At 42.4% G+C, this 23,427-nt stretch overlaps 1 protein-coding gene across 19 annotated transcripts in view; it reads right to left on the reverse strand.

The window, feature by feature from the left end:
- LOC139551291 (disco-interacting protein 2 homolog C) overlaps window positions 1-17,661 on the reverse strand; it is a 244,420-nt gene extending 226,759 nt beyond the window's left edge. For all 19 annotated transcript variants that reach the window (XM_071362766.1, XM_071362774.1, XM_071362763.1 and 16 more), the window contains exon 1: window positions 17,258-17,661. In XM_071362766.1, the coding sequence (XP_071218867.1) occupies window positions 17,258-17,336 (79 nt within the window). In that variant the 5' untranslated portion in view covers window positions 17,337-17,661. The remainder of the gene's footprint in view (window positions 1-17,257) is intronic.
- Between the last annotated feature and the right edge of the window lie 5,766 nt (window positions 17,662-23,427).

Consider the following 23,427-nt stretch of genomic DNA (forward strand, 5'->3'; position numbering starts at 1 on the left):
GAGGGACATTGGGGGGGTCTGGCTGAATCAGACAGTTGCAAATGGCATCCTATTCCTTATATTGTGCACTACTTTTGACCAGAGCCCTATGATCCCTGGTCAAAAGTAGTGCACTACAAAAGGAAATAGGTTGCCATTTGGGACACAGAGAGTGAAAGCCAAGACTGAGGGATCGGGACGAAACAAATATAGCCAGGCATCTACAGGTTGGCTACTAGAAAAGGAGTGATGATGTCGTAAGGTTTCTATTGACCTTTTCTGTGGACCTTGACCCTAGCCTGTCATAACTCATTCTCTATGATAAACAGTGAACACTGACATGCCCTCTCTTTGTATCTCTGAGTGACTATCCGTGACATGCCTAGTAGCATTCACTGTGACCGTCGCAGGTATGCTGGTGTGTGTCCTTATCATTAGGGCAACGCGATAGAGAAGTGAGCACTTATGCCATTCAGAGAACGTTTCAAAATCATTACGTCTCTAAAGGAGGGGCAGCTAACCTGCCATAATCTCAATCCAGGTCTTGGCTGCACCTGATTTTGATCCCAACTGAAAACTGCCAGAGAAGGCAGAGCGTCATCATAACTCAGCACCAGGCCCACACATTATGGCACTTTGACTCGCAACTGTGACATATTCTGTGAAATGCCACGGATAGAATTAAACATTCAAACAGAGTGAGAGCAAGGCTGTACGACACACTAGGGAGGCTGCCAAAATAAATCAAGGTCATTTTATCCACCTCTCCCTCCACAATATTATTCTGTTTTCATAAAATAGAATTTTGAGTTGCCTGCTTTTTAAAATGAAAAGTAGAAATGCACTTCACTTAGACAAAGAGGAGAAATGTCAGATTTTATCCAGAACAAAATAAAGCACTGTTCTTTAGAACCACGACTATGAGATATTCTCTATTTTCCTTGGCTACTGTATAAATTGATCTGCAGAGTAATTTTCTCTGAATTGATGCATTCCAAATAAAGTGCATTAGACACATCTATAGTATTGTAGCCTGCTGCATGTCGTGATGTCTTCCATACAAACACAGTCAGTCAAGGGCAGGCTGACTTTCATACAGAATGCTGATGTGTATTCATTCCAACAATTCCAGGAATAAAACATAGGATGATATGTGCCTACTCTGTGCAGACCAAGACAATGGTGTGTCCCAAATGGCACCCTATGGGCCCCGGTCTAAAGTAGTGCACTATACAGGGCATAGGGTGCCATTTGGAATGAAAACAATAGGCCTACAGTGCCTTCAGAAAGTATTCACACCCCTTGACTTTTTCCACATTTTCTTGTGTTACAAAGTGGGATTAAAATGGATGTCAACGATAGACACAAAATACTCTAATGTCAAAGTGGAAGATTTATTTTTTATTAAAATGGAAAATCAAACATTAAAATGTTTTGATTTGATAAGTATTCAAGCCCGAGTCAATACATGTTAGAATCACTTTTGGCAGCGATTACAGCTGTGAGTCTTTCTAGGTAACCCTGGGATTGTACAATATCTGCACATTATTGTTTTTAAAAATTATTCAAGCTCTGTCAAGTTGGTTGTTGATCATTGCTAGACAGCATTTAAGTCTCGCCATAGATTTAAGCCAATTTAAGTCAAAACTGTAATTAGTCCACTCAGAAACAGTCAACGTCGTCTTGGTAAGCAACTGCAGTGTATATTTGGTCTGCGTTTGAGGTTATTGTCCTGCTGAAAAGGTGGACGTCTCCCAGTGTCTATTGAAAAGCAGACTGAACCAGTTTTTCCTCTAGGACTTTGTCGTCTGTGCTTAGCTCTATTCCTTTCTTTGGATCTTAAAAAAACTCCATAGTCCTTGCCGATGACAAGATTTGCCCCAACGATAACACTTTGTATTCATGGGGAAAAATATATATTTGACATTTGTTTTGCAGTTTTACTTTAGTGCCTTTTTGCAAACAGGATAGATGTTTTGGAATAGTTTAATTCTGTACAGGCTTCCTTCTTTTCACTCTGTCAATTAGGTTTGTATTGTGGAGTAAATACAATGTATCCATCCTCAGTTCTCCTATCACACCCATTTAACTGTGTAACTGTTTTAAAGTCACCATTGGCCTCATGGTGAAATCCCTGAGCAGTTTCCTTCCTCCCCGTCATCCGAGTTAGGAAGGATGCCTGTATCTTTGTAGTGACTGGGTGTATTGATATACCATCCAAAGAGTAATTAATAACTTCACCATGCTCAAAGGGATATTCAATGTCTGCTTTTTGAATTTTTACCAATCTACCAACTGGTTCCCTTTGCGAGGCATTTGAAAACCTCCCTGGTCATTGAATCTGTGTTTGAAATTCACTGCTCGACTGAGGGACCTTACATATACAGTGAATATTTATTTTATTTAACATTTATTGAACTAGGCAAGTCAGTTAAGAACAAATTCTTATTTACAAGGACGGCATAACCCGGCCAAACCCAGATGACAGTGGGCTAATTGTGCGCTGCCCTATGGGACTCCCAATTACGGCTGGAAGTGATACAGCCTGGATTCAAACCAGGAACTATAGTGATGCCTCTTGCACTGCGATCCAGTGCCTTAGACTGCTGCGCCACTCGGGAGCCCTAAAAGTATCCAGACCCCTTCCCTTTTTCCAGCCTTATTCTAAAATGTATTAAATTATCCCCCCCCCCCCTCATCTACACACACTATATCAAAAGTATCATGCAAAAGCAGGTTTAGAAATGTTTGCACAAATAAAAAACAGAAATACCTTAATTACATAAGTATTCAGACACTTTGCTATGACACTCAAAATTGAGCTCAGGTGCATCCTGTTTCAATTTATCATCCTTGAGGTGTTTCTACAACTTGGAGTCCACCTGTGGTAAAATCATGTCCAATCAATCGAATTGGAAAGGCCTACACCTGTCTATATAAGGTCATGTCAGAGCAATAACCAAGCCATGAGGTCGAAGGAATTGTCCGTAGAGCTCCGAGACAGGATTGTGTCGAGGAACAGATCTGGGGAAGGGTACCAAAAAATGTCTGCAGGATTGAAGGTCCCCAAGAACACAGTGGCCTCAATCATTCTTCAATGGAAGAAGTTTGGAACCACCAAGACTCTTCCTAGAGCTGGCCGCCCAGCCAAACTGAACAATCAGGGGAGAAGGGCATTGGTCAGAGAAGTGACCAAGAACCCAATGGTTCTGTCAAACCCTACTTTCACAGAGCTATAGAGTTCCTCTGTAGAGATGGGTGACTCTTCCAGAAGGACAACCATCTCTACAGCACTCCACCAATCAGGCCTTTATGGTAGATAGACAGAAATCACTCCTCAGTAAAAGGCACATGACAGCCCCGCTTGGAGTTTGCCAAAAGGTACCTAAAGGACTCTCAGGTCATGAGAAACAAGATTCTCTGGTCTGATGAAACCAAGATTGAACTCTTTGCCAGAATGCCAAGCATCACGTCTGGAGGAAACTTGGCACCATCCCTACGGTGAAGTATGGTGGCAGCATCATGCTGTGGGGATTTTTCAGAGGCAGGGAATGGGAGACTAGTTAGGATCAAGAGAAAGATGAAAGGAGGAAAGTACAGAGAGATCCTTGATGAAAATCTGCTCCAGAGAGCTCAGGACCTCAGACTTGGGTGAATGTTCACCTTCCAACAGGACAACGACCCTAAGCACACAGCCAAGACAACGCAGGAGTGGCTTCGGGACAAGTCCGAATGTCTTTGAGTGGTCCAGCCAGAGCCCGGACTTGAACCCCGATCGAACATCTCTTGTGAGACCTGAAAACAGCTGTGCAGCGACGCTCCCCATCCAACCTGAGCTTGAGAGGATCTGTAGAGAAGAATGGGAGAAACTCCCCAAATACAGGTGTGCTGCGCTTGTAGCGTCATACCCAAGAAGACTCGAGGCTGTAATCGCTGCCAAAGGTCCTTCTTTGTCATTATGGCGTGTTGTGTGTGTGTGTGTGTGTGTATGTGTGTAGATTGAGGGGGGAAAAAACTATTTAATCAATTTTAGAATAAGGCTGTTAAGTAACAAAAAAAAGTCAAGGGGTCTGAATACTTTCCGAATGCACTGTAATTGTGTGAGTACAGAGATTGAAGGTCCCCAAGGTCCCCAATCTTATGAGGTGGTGTTAGACGTCACTTCCTCTTGAATTTGCAGACGTGTTGCTGTGCGTTTTGTTGCCAACTTTACTTTGCTAGCTTTGCTTTGCTAGCTGACAACTTTACGTTTATATTTTTAGTTTTTCCATCACAACTTTTTACCCTCATTCAACTTTTTCACTCCGGACGCTTTATCTGGACATGGTTCGTCAGCACCTTCAACAGCCGAAGCTAAGTAGTAACTTTAACATGATGTCTTCTAACTGCATTCGCTGTACTCATAATATACAGGAGAATGATCGCCTAACGGCGAGGAAATCTGTGCTGCAAGCCCAGCTTCAGACGCAATCGTTAGGCAAGGGTAATTTCAGTGTAGGAAAGGGTGAAACAGCGTCTGTGCCACCAGTAAGTACAGATAGTAACGTTAGTATAAATCCCCCCGCACTGTCCCCGCAGCCGGACAATTTTCTCATGGCTTCTGGAGGGAAATGCTGTTGGAATGCTCAACCGGTGTCACTCATTCAGCCGACAGAAACTTTCAACCGGTTTTCCCCATTGAGTAGCGAGTCGGAGTCTGAGGCCGAGTCTTCTCTTGTCTCTACTCCTCCCGTTACGGGGTCTGAGACGCCGAAGGCTCCCACCATTAGCTCTGACGAATTGAAAACCCTAGTCATTGGCGACTCCATTACCCGCAGTATTAGACTTAAAACGAATCACCCTGCGATCATACACTGTTTACCAGGGGGCAGGGCTACCGACGTTAAGGCTAATCTGAAGATGGTGCTGGCTAAAGCTAAAACTGGCGAGTGTAGAGAGTATAGAGATATTGTTATCCACGTCGGCACCAACGATGTTAGGATGAAACAGTCAGAGGTCACCAAGCGCAACATAGCTTCAGCCTGTAAATCAGCTAGAAAGATGTGTCGGCATCGAGTAATTGTCTCTGGCCCTCTCCCAGTTAGGGGGAGTGACGAGCTCTACAGCAGAGTCTCACAACTCAATCGCTGGTTGAAAACTGTTTTCTGCCCCTCCCAAAAGATAGAATTTGTAGATAATTGTCCCTCTTTCTGGGACTCACCCACAAACAGGACCAAGCCTGACCTGCTGAGGAGTGACGGACTCCATCCTAGCTGGAGGGGTGCTCTCATCTTATCTACAAACATAGATAGGGCTCTAACTCCACTAGCTCCACAATGAAATAGGGTGCAGGCCAGGCAGCAGGCTGTTAGCCAACCTGCCAGCTTAGTGGAGTCTGCCAATAGCACAGTCAGTGTAGTCAGCTCAGCCATCCCCATTGAGACTGTCTGTGCCTCGACCTAGGTTGGGCAAAACTAAACATGGCGGTGTTCGCCTTAGCAATCTCATTAGGATAAAGACCTCCTCCATTCCTGCCATTATTGAAAGAGATCGTGATACCTCACATCTCAAAATAGGGTTACTTAATGTTAGATCCCTCACTTCAAAAGGCAGTTATAGTCAATGAACTAATCACTGATCATAATCTTGATGTGATTGGCCTGACTGAAACATGGCTTAAGCCTGATGAATTTACTGTGTTAAATGAGGCCTCACCTCCTGGTTACACTAGTGACCATATCCCCCGTGCATCCCGCAAAGGCGGAGGTGTTGCTAACATTTACGATAGCAAATTTCAATTTACAAAAAAAAAAAATGACGTTTTCGTCTTTTGAGCTTCTAGTCATGAAATCTATGCAGCCTACTCAATCACTTTTTATAGCTACTGTTTACAGGCCTCCTGGGCCATATACAGCGTTCCTCACTGAGTTCCCTGAATTCCTATTGTACCTTGTAGTCATAGCAGATCATATTCTAATTTTTGGTGATTTTAATATTCATATGGAGAAGTCCACAGACCCACTCCAAAAGTCTTTCGGAGCCATCATCGACTCAGTGGGTTTTGTCCAACATGTCTCTGGACCTACTCACTGCCACAGTCATACTCTGGACTTAGTTTTGTCCCATGGAATAAATGTTGTAGATCTTAATGTTTTTCCTCATAATCCTGGACTGTCGGACCACCATTTTATTACGTTTGCAATCGCAACAAATAATCTGCTCAGACCCCAACCAAGGAGCATCAAAAGTCGTGCTATAAATTCTCAGACAACACAAAAATTCCTTGATGCCCTTCCAGACTCCTTCTGCCTACCCAAGGACGTCAGAGGACAAAAATCAGTTAACCACCTAACTGAGGAACTCAATTTAACCTTGCGCAATACCCTAGATGCAGTTGCACCCCTAAAAACGAAAAACATTTGTCATAAGAAACTAGCTCCCTGGTATACAGAAAATACCCGAGCTTTGAAGCAAGCTTCCAGAAAATTGGAACGGAAATGGCGCCACACCAAACTGGAAGTCTTCCGACTAGCTTGGAAAGACAGTACCGTGCAGTACCTTAGAGCCCTCACTGCTGCTCGATCATCCTACTTTTCCAACTTAATTGAGGAAAATAAGAACAATCCAAAATTTCTTTTTGATACTGTTGCAAAGCTAACTAAAAAGCAGCATTCCCCAAGAGAGGATGGCTTTCACTTCAGCAGTAATAAATTCATGAACTTCTTTGAGGAAAAGATCATGATCATTAGAAAGCAAATTATGGACTCCTCTTTAAATCTGCGTATTCCTCCAAAGCTCAATTGTCCTGAGTCTGCACAACTCTGCCAGGACCTAGGATCAAGGGAGACACTCAAGTGTTTTAGTACTATATCTCTTGACACAATGATGAAAATAATCATGGCCTCTAAACCTTCTAGCTGCATACTGGATCCTATTCCTACTAAACTACTGAAAGAGCTGCTTCCTGTGCTTGGCCCTCATATGTTGAACATAATAAACGTCTCTCTATCCACCGGATGTGTACCAAACTCACTAAAAGTGGCAGTAATAAAGCCTCTCTTGAAAAAGCCAAACCTTGACCCGGAAAATATAAAAAACTATCGGCCTATATCGAATCTTCCATTCCTCTCAAAAATGTTAGAAAAAGCTGTTGCGCAGCAACTCACTGCCTTCCTGAAGACAAACAATGTATACGAAATGCTTCAGTCTGGTTTTAGACCCCATCATAGCACTGAGACTGCACTTGTGAAGGTGGTAAATGGCACCTTTTAATGGCGTCAGACCGAGGCTCTGCATCTGTCCTCGTGCTACTAGACCTTAGTGCTGCCTTTGACACCATCGATCACCACATTCTTTTGGAGAGACTGGAAACCCAAATTGGTCTACACGGACAAGTTCTGGCCTGGTTTAGATCTTACCTGTCGGAAAGATATCAGTTTGTCTCTGTGAATGGTTTGTACTCTTACAAATCAACTGTACATTTCGGTCTTCCTCAAGGTTCCGTTTTAGGACCACTATTGTTTTCACTATATATTTTACCTCTTGGGGATGTTATTCGAAAACATAATGTTAACTTTCACTGCTATGCGGATGACACACAGCTGTACATTTCAATGAAACATGGTGAAGCCTCAAAATTGCCCTCGCTAGAAGCCTGTGTTTCAGACATAAGGAAGTGGATGGCTGCAAACTTTCTACTTTTAAACTCGGACAAAACAGAGATGCTTGTTCTAGGTCCCAAGAAACAAAGAGATCTTCTGTTAAATCTGACAATTAATCTTGATGGTTGTAAAGTCGTCTCAAATAAAACTGTGAAGGACCTCGACGTTACTCTTGACCCTGATCTCTCTTTTGACGAACATATCAAGACTGTTTCAAGGACAGCTTTTTTCCATCTACGTAACATTGCAAAAATCAGACATTTTCTGTCCAAAAATGATGCAGAAAAATTAATCCATGCATTTGTTACTTCTAGGTTAGACTACTGCAATGCTCTACTTTCCGGCTACCCGGATAAAGCACTAAATAAACTTCAGTTAGTGCTAAATACGGCTGCTAGAATCCTGACTAGAACCAAGAAATTTGATCATATTACTCCAGTGCTAGCCTCCCTACACTGGCTTCCTGTTAAGGCAAGGGCTGATTTCAAGGTTTTACTGTTAACCTATAAAGCGTTACATGGGCTTGCTCCTACCTATCTTTCCGAGTTGGTCCTGCCGTACATACCTACACGTACGCTACGGTCACAAGACGCAGGCCTCCTAATTGTCCCTAGAATTTCTAAGCAAACAGCGGGAGGCAGGGCTTTCTCCTATAGATCTCCATTTTTATGGAATAGTCTGCCTACCCATGTGAGAGACGCAGACTCGGTCTCAACTTTTAAGTCTTTACTGAAGACTTATCTCTTCAGTAGGTCATATGATTGAGTGTAGTCTGGCCCAGGAGTGTGAAGGTGAACGGAAAGGCTCTGGAGCAACGAACCGCCCTTGCTGTCTCTGCCTGGCCGGTTCCCCTCTCTCCACTGGGATTCTCTGCCCCTAACCCTATTACAGGGGCTGAGTCACTGGCTTACTGGTGCTCTTTCATGCCGTCCCTAGGAGGGGTGTGTCACTTGAGTGGGTTGAGTTACTGACGTGATCTTCCTGTCTGGGTTGGCGTCCCCCCCTGGTTTGTGCTGTGGTGGAGATCTTTGTGGGCTATACTCGGCCTTGTCTCAGGATTGTAAGTTGGTGGTTGAAGATATCCCTCTAGTGGTGTGGGGGCTGTGCTTTGGCAGAGTGGGTGGGGTTATATCCTTCCTGTTTGGCCCTGTCCGGGGGTATCATCGGATGGGGCCACAGTGTCTCCTGACCCCTCCTGTCTCAGCCTCCAGTATTTATGCTGCAGTAGTTTATGTGTCGGGGGGCTAGGGTCAGTTGGTTATACCTGGAGTACTTCTCCTATCTTATCCAGTGTCCTGTGTGAATTTAAGTATGCTCTCTCTAATTCTCTCGTTCTCTCTTTCTTTCTTTCTCTCTCTCGGAGAACCTGAGCCCTAGGACCATACGTCACGGCAAACCGGGCATGAGGGCTCCTTGCTGTCCCCAGTCCACCTGGCCTTGCTGCTATTCCAGTTTCAGCTGTTCTGTCTGCGGTTATGGAACCGCCACCTGTCCTGGACCTGCTATTTTCAACTCTTGATGATCGGCTATGAAAAGCCAACTGAAAATTATTCATGATTATTTGACCATGCTTGTCACTTATGAACATTCTGAACATCTTGGCATAGTTCTGTTATAATCTCCACCCAGCACAGCCAGAAGAGGACTGGCCACCCCTCATAGCCTGGTTCCTCTCTAGGTTTCTTCCTAGGTTTTGGCCTTTCTAGGGAGTTTTTCCTAGCCACCGTGCTTCTACACCTGCATTGCTTGCTGTTTGGGGTTTTAGGCTGGGTTTCTGTACAGCACTTCGAGATATTAGCTGATGTACGAAGGGCTATATAAAATAAACTTGATTTGATTTTGGGAGTCATTAAAGAAATCATGTTAAACACCATTAATGCACAGAGTGTAGTCCATGAAACTCAACTGACTTGTTAGGCACATTTTTACTCTTGAAGTTTGTTAAGCTTGCCTTAAAAGGGGTTGAATACTTCACTCAAATGTCAGCTTTTAATTTTTTATTAATTTGTAAAAAATATAAAAATAAAAAGATATATATATAATATTTCCACTTTGACATTATGGGGTATTGTGTGTAGATCAGCGACAAAATCTACATTTAACACATTTCTCAATTCAGGCTGTAACAACAAACACTGAAAAAGTCAAGGGGTGTGAATACTTTCTGAAGGCACTTTATTTCATATTTCAACTGTAGGTCTATAGCTTCAAAACAGAGCAGACCGAGTGTCACGCCTTGACCTTAGAGATCCTTTTTTATTCTCTATTTTGGTTAGGTCAGGGTGTGACTAAGGTGGGTAGTCTCGTTTTTTAATTTCTATGGTGGCCTGGTATGGTTCCCAATCAGAGGCAGCTGTCTATCGTTGTCTCTGATTGGGGATCATATTTAGGCAGCCTTTTCGCACTGGGTTTTTGTGGGATCTTGTCTATGTCTAGTTGCCTGCGAGCACTACATTAGTTTCACGTTTCGTTTTGCGCTTTATTGTTTTTTGTGAGTTTCATCCAATAAACATGTGGAACTCTATGCACGCTGCGCCTTGGTCCATTAATTCAACCAACGATCGTGACACCGAGCTGTAATGAACAGTAGCTAGCTAGTACAGTAAGGAAAATACTTTATTTAGGGAGAGAATTCCTTGAGCTGTACGGCTTTAAAACAACAAACGTCTGAGGTCTCACAAACGGGCAACATATCAGACCCAGATGTGACCAAGGAGAGGTTGGTGTATGAAACTCTAAAGGCAAGTGATCAACAGGAGTGCCTTATCCTTGAGGCAAAATTATTTCTACATCTCATCCCTTATGAAGAACTGGCTATTCAGGGAAATTTAACAGCACTGTCTGCACTGACGTATCATATTTCTGTATGTGTCAGGCTCGGGAGTTGAACAACTTCCATTTGGTGGAACCAGCGAGTTAGGTTAACCAAGTGGATAAAAGCAATTGAGTCTATTGACAGTTCAACTTTTATGCCATAGCTTTGTCAATACAGTACTGGTGTGAGAACAGGGATGAATAAATAAAATAGAAAGTGTGCAGGAGTGGACACCGCATAACATTACTGAATGGTCCATCTGAGGCTATGACACTATTGGGCAAGAGTGATAAGAGATCAGTGATTTATTAAATAAAACGAGTGCATGTGTCAAGTGCTGACCAAACATACCAGATTCCTTCAGACATTGGACAAGTAATTAACCAACCATACACGGAGTATATAAAACATTAACACCTGCTCTTTTCATGACAGACTGACCAGGTGAATCCAGGTGAAAGCTATGATCCCTTATTGATGTCACTTGTTAAAAAAATCAGTATAGATTAAGCGGAGGAGTCCGGTTAAAGAAGGATTTATAAGCCTCGAGACAAAGATTGCGTATGTGTGCCATTTAGAGGGTGAATGGGCAAGACAAAAGATTTAGGCCTCCTGAGTGGCGCAGCGGTCTAAGGCACTGTATCGCAGTGTTAAAAGGGCGTCACTACAGACCCGGGTTTGATCCCAGGCTGTGTCGCAGCCGTCCGGCACACAATTGGCCCAGTGTCATCCGGGTTAGGGGAGGGTTTGGCCACCCGGGAAGTCCTTGTCCCATCACGCTCCAACGACTCCTTGTGGCGGGCCGGGCGCATGCATAAGCCAACACGTGTCGCCAGTTGTACAGCGTTTCCTCCGACACATTGGTGCGGCTGGCTTCCGGGTTAAGCGAGCAGTGTGTCAAGAAGCAGTGAGGCTTGGCAGGGTTGTGTTTCGGAGAACGCATAGCTCTCAACCGTCGCCCCTCCTGAGTCCGTAGGGGAGTTGCAGCTATGGGACAAGACTAACTATCAAATGGGGTGTAAAAAGTATAACAAAAAATACAAATAAAATACTTTTCTAAAAATAATTGAGTGCATTTTGACCGGGGTATGGTAGTAGGTGCTGGGTTTCTCACGCTAAAAAGTCACGTGTGTATCAAGAATGGGCCACCACCCAAAGGACATCCAGCCAACTTGACACAGCTGTGGGACGTATTGGAGTCAACATGGGCCAGCATCCCTATGGAACACTTGACACCTTGTAGAGTACATGCGCTGATGAATTGAGGCTCTTCTGAGGGCAAAAGAGGTTATACTCAGTGTATATTTATAGTTCAACATCCCTGCAGCCTCTGTAAAAATACAAATACATATCAGGAGAAGATATTACATGACCATGATTTCTTTGCCGATCTGATTGCTTTAGTTATGGCAAATTTGACTAGTGATTCGTATGTATACAGTATTAAGTCCTACTACATCCCTACAGACTACAGCCTCAGTAAAACTATAAAACAGTATAAGCCCTTAGCTTGTAAATCAGTGGTCTGACAGTCAGAACCTACTTCCCAAATGGCACCCTATTCCCTTCATAGCGCACTACGTTTTTTAACAGCACCCTGGTCAAAAGTGGTGCACTATATTGGGAATGCATCCAGAGAATTAAACCTCTGGCTAAAATAAGCCAAGGTGCAATAAGTGGACAGCTGGTGGACTGGTTTGACATTAACATTCACCTGACAATCAGATTACGTCAGTCCGGACACCTGCTGACATGTTGTGCCCATGCCATGCAGACTGACCTCAGTTAATACTCTATCCACATAACAACATCACAAATCTCCCTGGCTCACAGCAGGAAGACTCACAGCATGGCAGGTATACGTGTATGTACCCGTTTTGACCAGGATCAGATTTCCCATACGACTCCATGGCAGCGTCCTTAATGCCACCCTATTCCCCCATTTAGAACACTAATTCTGACCAATAGGGAATAGGGTGTCATTTGGGAAGCTGCTCCATGTGTGGAATGGCTCATTTAGGAATAATGAAACCCAGAGCAGCTTCTTCAACACTCTGTGGTGTCGCGGTCTTTAAGCTGAGCATACACTAAGGGCTCAGACACACCAATAGCTTTTGCTTGCCTAGAGTACTTAGCACCACTGAACATCATTTGCAAACCGAGTGCGCACCGATTTTACATGTAGAATCGCATTAAAAATGTCAGCAGTCCGACGTCTATAGCGGGTGGTTCCTAAAACAGCGCGCTGAACGCTCGGCAGACGAACGCTACCTCCACATTCAGTGCGATGTGTGTGAGCCTCAAGAGAGCTGTGTGAATACCATCAGCTCACATAGCACTTCTGCAATGAGTCAATGACACAGTAACCATGTTTTGCAGACCACCTAGAACCCCAACCATGGGCCGTATCAAGCATCTCAGAGTAGGAGTGCTGATGTAGGATCAGTCCCCCCCTCTGTCCATGTAGGGTTTTCATTCATTGTAATCTAAAAGGTAAAACTGATCCAAAAATCAGCAGTCTTGCTTGGAGATGCTTGATCCATAAAGCCCAAGATGAAAGCTGAAATGTGAGTTATGAGCTGCACTATCACTAGCTACCAAGAACAAGGCATTTGCTCTCAGGAATCCCAGTCAAAAGAGGCTGATCTGTAAATATAGCTCACAATGTGAGAGGAGGTGAATAACTATGCATCTGTCAAATAAAGCTAATAAATAATGCAGAGCACCCAACTTATTTCTGTAGAAGGGGTTTACATTTCATGCTGAATAACTCTCATAACCAACTAGATTCCTGGTTTCTAAAACACATGAATAGGGAGGGGGTGAGTTTACCCTGCAATCTTTAGAATTATTCCACTAATTACAGCATGACGAAATGAACTTCAACTTATATTGGTAACATAGACTACCTATCCAAAGTTACTGGTTGTCTGTTAGATTCCCTTCTCTTCCCCCAAGGTTGTCCTCACACCTATAGACTCAATTAGGCCTAGTTAAACAAGATAATATTTGAATAGACTGAGCAATGGAGATGAAAAAAAGAGAGCATTATGAACATGCCCTTATTCAAACTCTAATAATTCTGCATATAGTCTTTGCATTTCTTTGATATTGTTATGGACCATTTTTCTATATATTTATTTTTGAATGCTTGCATTGGTAAGATGCTGATACTGTCTACACCCGCCAACTGCAACAGAGAACAGAAAAGACTTCAGTTGCAGTGTTCAAATCTTTTCCTGCCCAGCTATCACATAATGTTCTGAGAACCATATGTTTCTGATATCTTGGTGAGAGTTTGGTTGACCTATGGTTATTTTGCATACAACCTTCCCACAACTTTCTGGGAATGGTGCAGGATAGTCGCTTGGCTTTTGAACATTCTGAGCACATTTCAGAACTTTAAAAAAAAAAGCTTTATATTCTTGGTATTTCATTACTTAAAAACAGACTGTTTCCCAAAAGTTACATTGAATTTAAATTGTGTTAATGTTCTAGGAAAGTTCTCCAACCAGTTTGACATTGGTAATGTGCTCAAATATACTGAACAAAAACAACCGCAACAATTTCAACTATTTTACTGAGTTACAGTTCATATAAGTAAATCAGTCAATTGAAATAAATTCATTATGCCTTAATCTATGGATTTCATTTCACTTGGTAGGGGCATAGCCATGGGTGGGCATAGGCCCAACCACTTGGGAGTCAGGCCCATCCACTGGAGAGCCAGATCCAGCCAATCCAAATTAGTTTTTCCCAACAAAAAGGCTTTATTACAGACAGAAATACTCATCAGCTGTCCGGGTGATTGGTCTCAGACAATCCCGCAGGTGAAAAAGCCAGATGTGTAGGTCCTGGGCTGGCGTGGTTACATGATCTGCGGTTGTGAGACCGGTTGGACATACTGCCAAGTTCTTTAAAATGACGATGGAGGCGGGTTATGGTAGAGAATTGAACATTAGATTCTCTGGCAGCACCTCTGGTGGAAATTCCTGCAATCAGCGGCAGGTAGCCTAGTGGTTAGAGCGTTGGGCCAGGCACCGCAAGGTTGCTGGATCGACTCCCCGAGCTGACAAGGTAAAAATCTGTCGTTCTGCCCCTGAGCAAGGCAGTTAACAAACTGTTCCCCGGGCACTGAAGACGTGGATGTTGATTTAAGTCAGCACCCCCGCACCTCTCTGATTCAGAGGGGTTGGGTTAAATGAGAAGACACATTTCAGTTGAATGCATTCAGTTGTACAACTGACTAGGTATCCCCCTTTCCCAATTGCATGCTCCCTCAAAACTTCAGAGGCATTCTGTTATGTGACAACACTGCACATTTTAGAGTGGGCTTTTATTGTCCCCAGCATAAGGTGCACATGTGTAATGATCATGCTGTTTAATCATCTTCTTGATATGCCACACCTGTCAAGTGGAAGGAGAAATACTCACCAATAGGGATGTAAACAAATTTGTGCACAAAATGTGAGAAAAATAAGCTTTTTGTGTGCATATGGAACATTTATGGTATCTTTTATTTCAGCTCATGAAACATGGGACCAACACTTTACATGTTGTGTTTATATTTTTGTTCAGTATACTTCCAAAAACATTAAGAAACAACGTTCTTCTGTGTGAATTTCAGTACTTCCACACAAGTTCCGATTGTGTATATTTAATTTCATATTTTTTGTAAATTCTGGGAATGTTCAAAAAAATTGTGTGACTCAAGCGATGTTCTCAGAACGTTCAGAGAATTTATGGTTCTCTTATGTTAGTTCTTGGCAATATTATTGGTAATGTTCTGAAACATTTAATTCTACACATTGACATCAGTTAGCTTTAAATTCCATTCTCAGAACATTAAGAAAACTTTCAAGAAAAATCAAGAAAACTTTAGTAATGTTCAGAAAATGTTCTAAGAATATATTTTTTAAACATATACATTCTGTTCTCAGCATCAACAAAACAATCTTATCTTGTGTTCAGGTGTGTTGGCCACACCTGATCTCAATGAGCGTTTGTTTCCTTTGAAATGGGGTCTGTTTGAATAGACAAAGAATGAACAGCTTTCTATGCGTAAAAAAAAACATGGCACGCTAGCTCCATCCTGGTGGAGCAGTGGACCAATTCCAGGGATAGACAGGTTGGTTGTTTAGCAACAAAACCGACGCATTCACAACTATGGGGAAAAACAGATGGGGTTGGCTTAGATTCTTGACAACATATATAAACTATATTTAATCTCCAATGTTTATTAAAAAACAAATTCATTTTCCCATTGAGAACTTGTCTCAAATGCATTGTTACTGTTGTTGGTTAGCAGGCAAGCGAATTGTCGTTATATGAGCATAGATGTGACATCAATCAAAACAACTCAATAATCATGGTATCAAGAACAAGATAAAACTAGCTGAAACAAGCCACCTACAATTTCCCACGTGGCAGCTTCTTGTCATTGTTGCTAGCTATCTGGCCACACAGAATCACAACAGACTTCTGCCCCATTGAATCACAAGCATGGTTTTTACGTGAAGTTGTCAGCCAACCCGTCTACAGAGAACAGAAGATCATGGGTTCGAATCTCACTGATGCAGTGTCACAATAAATAAAATAAACAGTTTGCATGATTAATGCCTAAGCAAATTCATTTCCATGTGTCCTTCTGTATCTGTGCTTGGAGTTTAAAAAAAATTAAACCCAAAATAAGATAGCAGTGTTATTAAGTCTTATTCAAACATTCTGTGAAAGTTTTAGGAAGTTATCCAAAAACCTCCAAATAACCTTTACATTTGTTCTTAGATGTTTATTTAAAGTTTTCATAACACTTTCACAACATTTGGAGAATATTCTCAGAATGTTATTAAAAAATTACCTTCAAATAACCTATAATTTCAGTTCTCAGAATTAATAAAACCTCCCAGCAAAACGTTCAGGAAACCAAAGTAAAACGTTCTCAGAACCTCCCTGCAACCTAAAAATGTATGTTCACAAAACATGCGAAATGTTCACTTCTGTTCTCTGAATCGTTTAAAACCCGTTCCACCAATCAGGAAACGTATAGCTTCGTTCTCACAACCAATGTGAAACCAAAAACATACGTTCCCACAACATTCAAGGAACCAAATGTGCTAGCTGGGTGAGCTCTCCAAATAAACAGGATACTTGCTCAATGCTCACGCCTCCCCATGAGAAACTAGAAAAACATTGCTAACGGCTCCGGCACCCGAAACGACACTCAGTGTCCGTTACAATTTAGGCCTCTAACAAATTTGAAAGAACATGTCAAATTGCAAGACCATAGAATAGTTGAGTCCATGGTCAACTTGACAAGCAAAATAATGAGAATCAATGTGTTTTTCTGTCTTCAAAAGCCACTTTGAAATTCTAAAATGTCATGATAAACGTGACGTTTAGACAACACTAATAGAATTAAAAGAGTGGGCTACTTTGTAGCGCAGAAAAATATGTAGGCCTATTCCTCATCATTTAGTTTGCGACAATTCCTTGAATCAATCAAAAAATTCCATCAGTTGATACATTTGACACTGATAACAATTTTGTATTGGCTTCTTGATTTGTCACAATGTTTATATTTCTAATAGACGACATCTGATTAGAACACAGTGCACTCTGTGGTGTGATACAAAAGTACAACGAATCTGATATTATGTAGCCAGCAAATAATCGTGATATTGCTCCGCATGAATTTGCGGCAGCACTCTGCCCATTGAATGCTCTATTCCCTTCCATTAATTCCCACACCGCTTTCCCTTTTGTCAGTTTCTCGGCAAATTCTGCTAAACATAACTATAACCTGGTGATATTAAATATGTATTACCCTCTGATAACTCCAGTTCCAGCTCTGCAAGTCTGGTTCGCACCTCCAAAGGCAGGGGTAACGTATCACGGTCCGCCATTCTGCTTTAAAATTACTTGGCTTTCTCTTCTCTTCTTCTCACTGAGTCCAGTAAAGTGTTTCAACACTGTCCTTTCTCCACAGAGCACCGATGCATTGGGCAAAAGAGGAGCGACTTGAGTATGAAATAGAAATGCGGAAAGTGTTTGGGCGAATATCGCTCGGCTCGCGTCTTTATTCAAGTCTCGCCATGGTTGGTTGTCCCTCTATTAAGAAAAGGTACTGCTGCTGTAATTCCAATGTCTGAAAGTGCAACTGAGGGATACTCAACCAACGTTGCCTCCAGTTTCTAGTACTGCGTGCTCTCACTACTCTGTGCTGTCACACATCCACGTGACGCTTGAGACACAAGAGCCCACATTCGAACCCTGTGGAGGGCGCCAAATGTCCACTTTAAGAACTGGTCGAAGAATTACCCCCTCCACGCAGAAGAATGACGGTTGAACATCACTGACTGTTCAAAAGAGCATTCAAATATTAAACATTTTGACCAGCCCCCCCAAAAAGTATACAGTACCAGTCAAAAGTTTGGAGACACCTATTCATTCCAGGATTTTATTTATTTTTACTATTTTCCACATTGTAGAATAATAGTAAATACATCAAAACTATGAAATAACACATGGAATCATATAGTAACCAAAAAAAGTGTTAAAGAAATCAAAATATATTTTATATTTGAGATTCTTCAAAGTAGCCCCCTTTTGCCTTGATAACAGATTTGCACACTCTTGGCATTCTCTCAACCAGCTTCACCTGGAATGCTTTTCCAACAGTCTTGAAGGAGTTCCCACATAAGCTGAGCACTTGTTGGCTGCTTTTCCTTCACTCTGCTGTCCAACTCATCCTAAACCATCTCAATTGGGTTGAGGTCGGGTGATTGTGGAGGCCAGGTCATCAGATGCAGCACTCCCATCATAAAGAAAAACCCTTGAATGAGTAGATGTGTCCAAACTTTTGACAGGTACTGTATATATATATATATATATATATAATATTTGGCCTGACGAAGCGGTTTTCTGCTGATCATTACTGTATGAGAATGATCTCATCTGGTATATATTCACAGGCTTCAGGGTGCAAAATCAGGGTTTGAAGTGAGGGGTTGTAGCCTATATAGGGGTTGTAGGGCTCCCGAGTGGCACAGCGGTCTAAGACACTGCATCTCAGTGCTAGAGGTGTCACTACAGACACCCTGGTTTGAATCCAGGCTGTATCACAATCGTCCGTGATTGGGAGTCCCATAGTGCGGCGCACAATTGGCCCAGTGTTGCAATGTTGCTGGCAACGGGGTGAGGAAAGGATGACTGTCCTTGTCTCACTGACCCTCTTGCACTGTCTCTGCTTTTCAGATGAAGCCAACACACATTCCAGGGTTGGAGTAACTAATTACACGTAATCTGATTACAAAAAACTAACTGTAGTCAGTTACTTTACCAGCAAAATAAATATTGTAAACAGATTACAGATACTTTGAAATCTAGATGATTGGATTACTTTTACATTTAGAAAGGATGTTTGCTTAAAAAAATACATTATGACACCTTCCTATTTTCTCAATGACACTCAATTCAGCATTGAAAAAAAAGCACAAGTTTAAGTTTGTTCCACCTGAGTCCGCTATGATGACACAGCAAATGCATTTGATGGACCTTTTTGTCTTCTTCTAATGCTTCTTAAGGGGAAATTAATCAGATAACGTTACCGAGTTTGGTTACTGATTACAATTTTGGAGTGGTATCTAGTAACGGATTACATTTAGAAAGGAACCTACACAACACTGTCCCTCGGAGTTATATCAGTATTTTACCCCAAGCCCATTGTGGTGTGGTGTAACCTGAGAAATATTCTCCACAGGTGTACTATCAACCCTCAGACACATTAGAGCTGCTGAAGGTTTCAATAAGCCTCTGGACCTTTCAATGCATTTCAAAATCCAGACTTATTTTTGTCCTGTGGCTGAACACTGCCACATAATCACCCAGTACTTGTAGAGAATGGACCAGGTTACATTAGGCCTACATTACCACACTGGCTATTGTAAAGCCTAACATCCTAACCCCCTCCCCCAACTAATGGCCGATCCAGTTTCTTTGCCACCGGCCGTCACACAAGCTTCTTCTGATGAATAGGCTGCCCAGTCCCAGTCTCTCAGGCTTCTCCTGGAGGAAGCTGGGGTGGTATAACGTCCCAGGATGCCTGTACACATAAAGACAGATGGTCTGAATCCCGCCTGTCTGAGCCATCTGCCCAATGATGATAGTGCTAAGATGGCCATAGGAGAGCATACAAACCAAGATGGCCAGAGGAGAGCATACAAACCAAGATGGCCAGAGGAGAGCATACAAACCAAGATGGCCAGAGTAGAGCATACAAAGCAAGATGGCCAGAGGAGAGCATACAAAGCAAGATGGCCAGAGGAGAGCATACAAAGCAAGATGGCCAGAGGAGAGCATACAAAGCAAGATGGCCAGAGGAGAGCATACAAACCAAGAAGGCCAGAGGAGAGCATACAAACCAAAATGGCCAGAGGAGAGCATACAAACCAAGATGGCCAGAGGAGAGCATACAAACCAAGATGGCCAGAGTAGAGCATACAAAGCAAGATGGCCAGAGTAGAGCATACAAAGCAAGATGGCCAGAGGAGAGCATACAAAGCAAGATGGCCAGAGGAGAGCATACAAAGCAAGATGGCCAGAGGAGAGCATACAAAGCAAGATGGGCAGAGGAGAGCATACAAACCAAGATGGCCAGAGGAGAGCATACAAACCAAGAAGGCCAGAGGAGAGCATACAAGCCAAAATGGCCAGAGGAGAGCATACAAACCAAGATGACCAGAGGAGAGCATACAAACCAAGATGGCCAGAGGAGAGCATACAAACCAAGATGGCCATAGGAGAGCATTCAAACCAAGATGGCCAGAGGAGAGCATACAAAGCAAGATTGCCAGAGGAGAGCATACAAAGCAAGATGGCCAGAGGAGAGCATACAAAGCAAGATGGCCAGAGGAGAGCATACAAAGCAAGATGGCCAGAGGAGAGCATACAAAGCAAGATGGCCAGAGGAGAGCATACAAAGCAAGATGGCCAGAGGAGAGCATACAAACCAAGATGGCCAGAGGAGAGCATACAAACCAAGATGGCCAGAGGAGAGCATACAAACCAAGATGGCCAGAGGAGAGCATACAAACCAAGAAGGCCAGAGGAGAGCATACAAACCAAGAAGGCCAGAGTAGTGCATACACAAACTCTCAGCGTTTGATTCATGCGCTTGCATATCAGGGGAAAGAAGGAATGGAAAGGCCAATGAATTGTTTTTGAGTGGGTGGGTCGGTGCATGTATGGGGCGAGCCAGGGGGCATTCCTACATCTGATTTGGTTGTCAATGTTCCATATCCATTTTTTTATGTAAAAAAACAAATGTAAATATGATGTAAAGAAAACTGTAAGCCCACTTTTTTATGCTGATCTCTCAACAGCTGTACACTAATAGGAAACAGACCAAGACCCATATCAAGTGGTACCCTATTGCCTATATAGTGCAGTACTTTTGACCAGGGCCCATAGGACTCTGGTCAAAAGTAGTGAACTATATAGGCAATAGGGTGCCATTTGGGGGGGGGACCCAAAATGCAAAACAGCCATGACATGGGAAAAGGAGTGGGAAGATGATGCTTGCAGAGTAGGCCTACCATTGGATAAGTCTTGATATAAAGGGGTTACGAATAGCTGATGCCCAGGTGTACTTATTCACCAAATGTCTGCAGCTGCAAGACAATCGCCATTTGTTGGATCAAATAAAACTGTGGACCCATCAGGGGTAGATGAAGAAGCCTGTTGTTTTGTGTGGGGCGTGATACACTGACTTACCCTAATAGGATTGTGGTGTGCTGTGGAAGAAATCCTCCAAGATGTTCTTGTGGGAATATGTTGCCACCATGTGGCTAGTTTTTCAAATGGAATAGAGAAAAGCACTCCCATAGGCTTGTACATGATGTGGCAGATGGACAATGGCTCATGTCTTGATGCATGTTAACTTTTCCCTTTCTGCAAAAAAACTAACAAAAAAATGATTTTTGGAATTTCTATTTCTGTGTGTGCAAACCACCCTTCAGTTTTTGGACAATGGCTCACGGGCATGGCATAAAATGTTGTGCAGATTGAATGGGTTGGCAATTTCAGTTGTTATAGATTGTCAACTATCACTAGCTATGGTGGGGTGTTCCAGATGGGTATACCACAAAGGTATACTACAAATAAGGGTCAATGAGTTAGCCAGCCAACATTAATGAACGACCATTCATTAAGAAAGCTTAACTTCGATACCGTATGTGTTGTTGGTTGTTGAGTCAATTAGACCATACCCATTTCAAGTTGAAGTACAGTATCAGTCAAAAGTTTGGACCACCTACTCATTCAAGGGTTCTTCTTTCTTTTTACTATTTTCTACAATGTAGAATAATAGTGAAGACATCAACACTATGAAATAACACATATGGAATCATTTAGCAACCAAAAAAGTGTTAAATCAAAATATATTTTATATTTAATATTCTTCAAAGTAGCCACCCTTTGCCTTGATGACAGCTTTGCACACGCTTGGCATTCTCTCAACCAGCTTCACCTGGAATGCTTTTCCAACAGTCTTGAAGGAGTTGGATTGAGGTCGGGAGATTGTGGAGGCCAGATCAACTGATGCAGGACTCCATCACTCTCCTTCTTGGTCAAATAGCCATTACACAGCCTGGAGGTGTGTTGGGTCATTGTTCTGTTGAAAAACAAATGATAGTCCACAAATGATGTGACAAATGACAAATGATGTGTATCGCTGCAGAATGCTGTGGTAGCCATGCTTGTTAAGTGTGCCTTGAATTCGAAATAAATCACAGTGTTACCAGCAAAGTACCCCCACACCATCACACGTCCTCCGGGGTGGGAATCGCAGTGGGGATCTCACATACGGAGATCATCCGTTCACCTACTCTGCGTCTCACAAAGACACGGCGGTTGGAACCAAAAATCACAAATTTGGACTCGCCAGACCATAAGGACAGATTTCCACCAGTCTAATGTCCATTGCTACTGTTTCTTGGCCCAAGCAAGTCTCTTCTTATTGGTGTCCTTTAGTAGGGGTTTCTGTCCAGAAACTCACCTATGAAGGCCTGATTCACGCAGTCTCCTCTGAACAGTTGATGTTGAGATGTGTCTGTTACTTGAACTCTGTGAAGCATTTATTTGGGCTGCAATTTCTGAGGCTGGTAACTCAAATGAACTTAACCTCTGCAGCAGAGGTAACTCTGGGTTTTCCTTTCTTGAGGAGGTCCACATGAGAGCTAGTTTCATCATAGCGCTTGATGGTTTTTGTGACTGCACTTGAAGAAACTTTCAAAGTTCTTGAAATTTTCCGCATTGACTGACCTTCATGTCTTAAAGTAATGATGGACTTTGCTTATTTGAGCTGTTCTTTTCATCATATGGACTTGGTCTTTTACCAAATAGGGCTATCTTCTGTATACCACCCCTACCTTGTCACAACACAACCGATTGGCTCCAACGCATTAAGGAAATAAATTCCACAAATTCACTTTTAACAAGGCACACCTGTTAATTGAAATGCATTCCCGGTGACTACCTCATGAAGCTGGTTGAGAGAATGCCAAGAGAGTGCAAAGATGTCAAGGCAAAGGGTGGCTACTTTGAAGAATCTAAAATATATTTTGATTTAACACTTTTCTTTGGTTACTACATGATTCCATGTGTTATTTCATAGTTTTGATGTCTTCACTATTATTCTACATTGTAGAAAATAGTAAAAATAAAGAAAAACCCTCAAATGAGTAGGTGTGTCCAAACTTGACTGGTACTGTACAATTAAAAAATATATATTTAGGCACGTAAACTGGCTAACTAATTGATCCTGCTTTGTAGTATACCCCTCTGAAAGCAGGATTGTTAAATTAGCCAGCTAATTTTGATAAATGTCTTTTGCCTCTTTTAGAAAGCTAAGCTTGAATATAGGTCATTGGTTGTGTCAATTATACCATGTCAATTTCACATTTTCAAGCCTCTATTTCTCAGAATATTTGAATATTC

The sequence above is a fragment of the Salvelinus alpinus genome, chromosome 23 (assembly GCF_045679555.1).
Source record: "Salvelinus alpinus chromosome 23, SLU_Salpinus.1, whole genome shotgun sequence".
NCBI lineage: Eukaryota > Metazoa > Chordata > Actinopteri > Salmoniformes > Salmonidae > Salvelinus > Salvelinus alpinus.